The following is a 7,287-nucleotide window of genomic DNA, read 5'->3' on the forward strand; positions in this document are numbered from 1 at the left end:
GAAAAAGCCAGAAGTGGTGCTGTGGCTCAAGTGGTAGAGCGCTAGCCTTGAGCTGAAGAGCTAAGGGACAGTGCCCAGGCCCAGAGTTCAGGCCCCACCACTGGCCAAAAAAAAAAGAGAATAAAATCATTTAGTAGAAAATAAAGATCTCTTCAATGCCCCAGACTTAGTGAATGCTTAAGGATTGAGAACATCTTGGAGACTTTCCCACACTTGTTGATGAGATGTCTTCCAACAGACAGCCTTTATAGACCTGAAATCTACAAGAAACCCAAACAAGATCATGAATAGTCCTGCCACCTGCAGAATTGGCCTTAGCAAGGCGTGGGAGCGTGGTTCTCATGGCTGCTAGTAGTAAGTGTTGAGCCCAGCCCTGCTGTCTGTCTGAGGTTCCCTCCTCTGACAGCCTTGGTAGAAGACAGGTCCCAGACCCTCTCTGCCCAGGATGCCTGTTTTCCTCTCTGTTCTTCCCCCTTTTGCTTCTCACCACCCAGCTGCGGTGGAAAGAATCTCGTGGGTGTGACCTCATGCCGTGTCACTTCTAGGACCTGCTCTCCACCGTGAATGTCATCCTGGACGCGTCCACCTTCCACTCCTGGCAGGAATTACAACAGCAGCAGAGCAACCACACTTCCCAGCTGCTGCATTCGGTGGAAAGATTTTCCCAAGCCCTGTGGTTGGGAGACAGCACCCCTCCGTCTCTCTCCCACCCCAACGTGCAAATGAGGAGCATGCTGGTGAAACCAGGCCCCCCGAAACTCTACCAACAGAAGTTTGTTTTCCCGGACTCGGACCTCTGGGGCGACGTGGCCATTGACGAATGCCAGCTGGGCCACCTGCAGCCGGAGTCGTCCATTGTCACCGTGGCCTTCCCGACCCTCAAAGCCATTCTCGCCCCGGAGCTTCCCAGAAGGACTTCGGCCAGCAGCTTAGTGATGACCACCACGGTCAGCCGCCAGATGGCCAGGCCGTTCGGGATTGCCATGACTTTTAAGAGCAACCACTATTCAAGGGAGAGGCCCCAGTGTGTCTTCTGGAACTTCAGCCTTGCCAATCACACCGGGGGGTGGGACACCGGCGGGTGCTACGTGAAAGAAGTCCGTGCGGACACGGTGTCGTGTTACTGTGACCACCTCACCTCCTTCTCCATCCTCATGTCCCCCGACTCCCCGGACCCCGACTCTCTGATGAAGATCCTGCTGGACATCATTTCCTATATCGGGCTGGGCTTCTCCATCCTGAGCCTGGCGGCCTGCCTGGTGGTGGAGGCCATGGTGTGGAAGTCGGTCACCAAGAACCGGACGTCCTACATGCGGCATATCTGCATCGTGAACATCGCGGCCTCCCTCCTCCTGGCCGACGCCTGGTTCATGGTGGCCGCTGCCATCCAGGACTATTACTCCCCTCTCAAGGAGACAGCCTGCGTGGCCACCACCTTCTTCATCCACTTCTTCTACCTCAGTGTCTTCTTCTGGATGCTGACCCTGGGCCTCATGCTCTTCTACCGCCTGGTGTTCATCTTGCACGACGCTAGTAAGTCCACGCAGAAGGCCTTGGCCTTCTCGCTGGGCTATGTCTGTCCCCTGGCCATCGCGGCGGTCACGCTGGGGGCCACGCAGCCCAGGGACGCGTACACCAGGAAGAATGCGTGCTGGCTCAACTGGGAGGACACCAAGGCGCTGCTGGCCTTCGTGATCCCGGCGCTGGCCATCGTGGTGGTCAACCTGACCATCACCGTCGTGGTCATCGCCAAGATCCTCAGGCCCTCCGTCGGCGACAGGCCGAGCAAGCAGGAGAAGAGCAGCTTGCTGCAGATCAGCAAGAGCGTCGGGGTGCTCACGCCGCTCCTGGGGCTCACGTGGGGGTTCGGGCTCGCCACCGTGTTCCAGGGGAGCAGCGCTGTCTTCCACATCGTCTTCACGCTCCTCAATGCCTTCCAGGTGAGCCGGGTGCCGCAGGGTGGCCGGGAAAGGGACACACCCAGGACGGAAACACAAACAGAAGCGGGAATGGAGAAGGGTTTTGGTGCAGAGGAACCCTTAGCCCTAATGAGCAGTAATGAGGGAGAGAAAGCACACGTGCCTGGGCACCTATGGAGGCCAAGTGCTTTTCTCACACACATGATTAACTGAGTTCAAAACATGCCCTCGTGAGGCAGGCAGGAGGGCCTCGGGTTTGCTACGGACCCAGGATAATTGCCACATGGCCTATTAAGTCTTCAGTGAAAAATGTCACTGCTAAGCCAAGCAGTGCCTCAGCCGATCTCCATCAGCACCCTGCAAGCTGTGTGCGTGAGTACACCTGTCTCGTATCCCTGGAAGAAATGATCGCCGTAGGCCCCACAGAATGAATGCCTCATGAATCGCAGACCATCTGCATATAGTAGAGTGCACACAAGGCTTCCTCTTCTGTCGTTCATCACTAATGACAATGGAGGCGAGTTAGGTAGAAGATCCAGGAGGGAGAAATGGATCACAAGCTTTTGACATGTAGAAAAGGGAGCCATTAATCCTTCTCTGTTCCACAAAGCGGGGATAAGGATGGGTGAAAGTCTACCTAGCGGATGCAGGATCCCATAAAGTGCAAAAGGAGATAAGGGGGTTGGAGGTGGAGTTTTGCTTCCTGGGTGTTTGTGGCATACTTATAAAACCCCAATGTCTAGGACTGGGACTGTGGCTCTGAGTTCTAAGGTTGCCATCTACTGCCCCTACAACATAGGCCTCCAGCCAGTGGCTCACACCTCTAATCCCAGCTACGAAGGAGGCTGAGATCTGAGGACTGTGGTTTGAAGCCACCCCAGGCAGAAAAGTCAGTGAGATTCTTATCTCCAAGTAACCACCAAAAAGTCAGAAGTAGAGCCTGTGGCCCAAGTAGTAGAGAGCTAGCCTTGAGCACAAGAGATCAGAGATAGCATAGAGCCCTGAGTTATAGCCCCAGGATACACACACACACACACACACACACACACACACACACACACACGCACATGCACACACACACACACATGCACACCTCCATTGGAAGATGTTAGTTAACTCATCCCAGACCATCATCACAACCTGCAGGGAAGAATGGAAAATAGCACAGACATTGAAGGCCTATTTAATAGTATAAACAGTGGGCATACCAGTCATAAGTAGAACTAGAAAATGCTCTCCTAGCATTTAGGACCTACTGCATGCAACCCCTTTGATATTACCATGTGCTGGACTTGATCCATGAACTCAGACAGGGAAGTAGGGGCCGCCATACCTGGTTAGTGCCGACATTCAATACCAGGCTAACGCCACTTCTTTCCCCAGACACTTGCATTGGATTAAAATTCACCTCTTCTCATCCCTCTTCACAGGGACTGTTCATCTTACTCTTCGGCTGTCTCTGGGATCAGAAGGTAAGAATGGCTTCCTGTACCCACAGAAGGCTAGGGGACAAGTGGCCTGCTGAACTCCCGAATTTACATTGGCTTCTTTTAAACACTGCAGGTGCAGGAGGCTTTGCTGAACAAGTTCTCGCTGTCAAGATGGTCTTCCCAGCACTCAAAGGTGATCCCACCCCCGGGGAGACATTCTGCTTCCCAGCCTCATAGCTTCCACCTGCAAGATGAAATGAACTACATGAACTTTGTACAGTAGCATTGGGACTGGTGGGTTTACACCCAAGCCCCTCTACCTCCACCACTTATTTGGGCTTTGATTATTCAATTGATTTTTTTCTTCTTGTGGCCTCAGGCTGCCTATTAAACACAGCCATAGAGTTCTCTTCTAGAATGCTGCATAGCAGCATGAGAGATCATATAAAATTAAGGTCAATATCAGGCTCCCAGTAAGAATCTTCTGAGGGAACTTCAAGGCATTAGAGAAAACTATTTGAGAAGTAAACATTTTTAACCTAAATATTGTCTTTGAATATATTTTTATTGTTTTTTATCACTTTAATTTATTATTTTATTATTTTTTAATTTTTTTGGGGGGGTCTGGTCGTGGGGCCTTGAACTCTGAGCCTGGGCGCTGTCCCTCAGCTCTTCAGCTCAAGGCTAGCGCTCTACCACTTGAGCTACAGCGCCACTTCCAGCTTTTTTTCTTTTTGCTTATGTGGTGCTGGGGAATTGAACCCAGGGCCTCATGCATGCAAGGCAAGTACTCTACCACTGAGCCACCTTCCCAGCCCTAAAATTATTTTTATATGTCAGAAGATACTAGAAAAATCTACCAAACAGGAAAAAATATCTTTGAGCTGGGTTGTAGCATCGATTAACTATGTGAAGATCCTGGGTTTGATTCACAGTGCCAAAAAGCAGGGGAGAAAGAAGGAAAGAAGGAGGAAGGAGGAGGGAATACAAAGAGAAGGGAAGGGAAGGAAAGAGGAAGAGAGAAAGGAAGGGGAAGAGGAGGGAGGGAAGAGGAGGGAAAGAGAGGAAGTGAGAAACGAAAAAAGGAAAGGAAAGGAGGAAAGGAGGAAAGGGAGCAAGGAAGAAAATAAGGAAGAAGAGAGAGAGGAGGAAGAAACAGAGGAAAGCCCATGTCTTGGAGAAGTTTTTCTAATGCAGATGGTAAGATCACGGAACCTCTAAGGGAGTGTGAATTGCCAGGCAGGAAAGTAACTACAAGAGGGCAGCAAACCAGTCCTCCCAGAGCCCCAACTGCCCTGCAGGAACAGATGCACTTTGTCATGTTTATTTATTTATTTTTTAAAAATCTCTCTTCTAGTCAACATCCCTAGGTTCATCGACACCTGTGTTTTCCATGAGTTCTCCAATATCGAGAAGATTTAACAATCTTTTTGGTAAAACAGGTAGGTTGTGTCTTCTGAGTATTCTGTGGGTGATCAGAACAAATGTTTCCTGCCCCCTCCGCTTCACACATCACTAGGAGGTTGGGTAATGACTGGCTTCCCTTGGTGGGTAGCTAACAGCAAACTACAAGAAGAGGAGCCTTCGGGGCCATTTGCGAATGAACACATGGGCCTGCATGGCTGGCCTTTTCAAACACAGCACCGTTATTGTTTGCATGATGTTGAATTGGAATGAGAGGGTCATGTTTATGTGGGAAAGAACATACTTGGGAAATCCTACCTAGGGGATTCTACTCTGTGGGTTGGTTATCCATTTTTCCCTCTTTTCATGGGAAAGGCCTATTTTGCATGCTGGTATTGATAGAAATTAATAGGCATGCATGCACAACAACCCACACCAGCTACTCTTATTTGAAATACTCCTGGCTGAAATGTCCACTTTGGAAATATGAAACAGAGGATGAATGACTTTGGTGAGAGATCGTTAGCTGTTCTGGTAAACTGCAAGCCTGGCCACCTACCATTATCCACCACAGAAAAATAAGCGCAAGAAATCTTCCAGATGTTTAGTTTCCCATCCTCCCTCTCCCCCCACCCCCAGCCTCCTGCACATTCGGCAGACACTGCCACTGAGTCTCTGAGCGTCACCCAGCCTTCCCCCAGCTGTTTGAAACTGAATAGACCTCAACCTATGACAATTCCAGACCTAGATTTCTATATTGAAAACAAAGAAATATTTCATGAGAAATATTTGATCCAAAAGCCTTGGTCTGGAATACTTGGGGAATATCGGTTATCATAAACCTCCAGGATGATAAGCGTTCACGGATCCTGTTTGATAAACAACTCATAAAACTGGAAGATGAGTTTTTATTCTCTGAGTCATTGATGGGAATGCTGTCAGAGAGAGGACTGAATATCCAGGAGATATTAGGACCCTTGGACTTGGCTTCCATCGCTTCCACTGAAGCAAAAACCATGAAAACTGTATTAAAGAATCACCACTGGGTATGGGTAGCTCACACTCAAGAGGCTGAGATCTGAGGATCATGGTTCAAAGCCAGCCTGGGTAGGAAAGTCCATGAAAAGGCCAGAAAACCAGAAGTGGTGCTGTGGCTCAAGTAGTAGAGCACTGGCCTTGAGCAAAAGAGATTAGGGACAGCGCCCGGGCCCCAAGTTCAAGCCTCACAACCACCACCCACCACAAAAGAATTCCACAGACTCACAATTATGCCATACGGAAGGGTCGATAAAATGTACTGTTTTCCAGTTAGATAGATGTGGGGTGTGGACTCTGTTTGTGGGGGAGGGGGGTAATCAAGGCCTGAGCCTATCTCTTTGCTTCTGGATGGTTCTGTGGGGCTCACCAGTACAGGTCAACTCTTGTCTACTTGGGGGGCAGCCTGTAACCTCTGTAACTTTGGTTTGTGTCACCAGCAGTCCCAGAGGCCCACCCCTCGGGCACTGATGGCAGCCTTGTTAGCAGTGGCCGTTCATGCATCTGATGGTAGGGGGGGCACTGGGACCCCCTCCCTGCTGGCACACTCTTCCTCTCCCTCTGCATAGAGCCTGCCGGCCGCCCGCCCACCCGAAGCTGTGTAGCTGCTCCGAGGCTGCCCCCCCACCTCTGGCTTTCCCCCCCCTCCCCCTGCACCACAGGGGCCTCTTCCCTTCTACACTGTCCCCGACCTGCACATCCTCCCCCACCTCCCACCTGTCCTCCTCTGTCATTGTCTCCTTCCTCTTCCTTGATGGAGCCTTCAGCTCAGCCCCCAGGTAGCTCCCAGTTTTTCCCCCCAAGCAAGGGGACCAGGCAGGCTGATACCTGCAGAAGGTCCCCGGGCCATGCATGTGGTGCAGGTGGAGAGACTGCCCCCTGGTGGCCTGTGGCGAGACTGCCCCCCCTGCAGCTCTTCCCGCCCCCCTGGAGAGCACAGCTCTGGCTGCTGGTGTGGTGGGAAGCCATGGGTGTTGTGGTCTGCCTGCATGCATGAGAACAGCCACACCGCGGCCCTGGTTCTCCAGCACTCCCGAGGGGCCTCCCTGGTCCGCTACCATGTCCCCATCTTGGAGCTGCGTGAAGGCCGCGTCTTCGAGGCTCAGCTGTTGTTCTGTTTTGCAGGAACGTATAATGTGTCCACACCAGAGACAACCAGCTCATCCGTGGAAAATTCATCCAGTGCTTATTCATTGCTCAACTGAGTCCAGGCCACGTGACATCCTGGGAACCCACTGTCCACCTGCGGACTGCGAAAGTCAAGTGTTCCCTCCCACTGCAGGCTCCTGGGCGCGGATGCTGCCTGCAGAGACTTGTGTGGTAGAAAAGAGAACCAATTCCTTTTGTAAAGACACCCTGAAAGTAAATGTTACATTAATCTCACTCCCCAGCTCTTACTTCATGGAAAGCTAAATGTGTATAGTATTTAAGTGAAACTCAAATCCCCCAACACCCAACCTTTCTGTCTATATTGTAAAATAGAACTGTGATGAGCCTTT

General features: G+C 51.0%; 1 protein-coding gene across 3 annotated transcripts in view; it reads left to right on the forward strand.

The window, feature by feature from the left end:
* Positions 1-7,287, forward strand: part of Adgrf5 (adhesion G protein-coupled receptor F5) — a 70,020-nt gene extending 62,733 nt beyond the window's left edge. For all 3 annotated transcript variants that reach the window (XM_013019209.1, XM_013019211.1, XM_013019210.1), the window contains 5 exons: positions 546-1,940; positions 3,350-3,391; positions 3,483-3,542; positions 4,707-4,791; positions 6,914-7,287. In XM_013019209.1, the coding sequence (XP_012874663.1) occupies positions 546-1,940; positions 3,350-3,391; positions 3,483-3,542; positions 4,707-4,791; positions 6,914-6,993 (1,662 nt within the window). In that variant the 3' untranslated portion in view covers positions 6,994-7,287. The remainder of the gene's footprint in view (positions 1-545; positions 1,941-3,349; positions 3,392-3,482; positions 3,543-4,706; positions 4,792-6,913) is intronic.

Source organism: Dipodomys ordii, unplaced genomic scaffold (assembly GCF_000151885.1).
Source record: "Dipodomys ordii isolate 6190 unplaced genomic scaffold, Dord_2.0 Scaffold44, whole genome shotgun sequence".
NCBI classification, from domain to species: Eukaryota; Metazoa; Chordata; class Mammalia; order Rodentia; family Heteromyidae; genus Dipodomys; species Dipodomys ordii.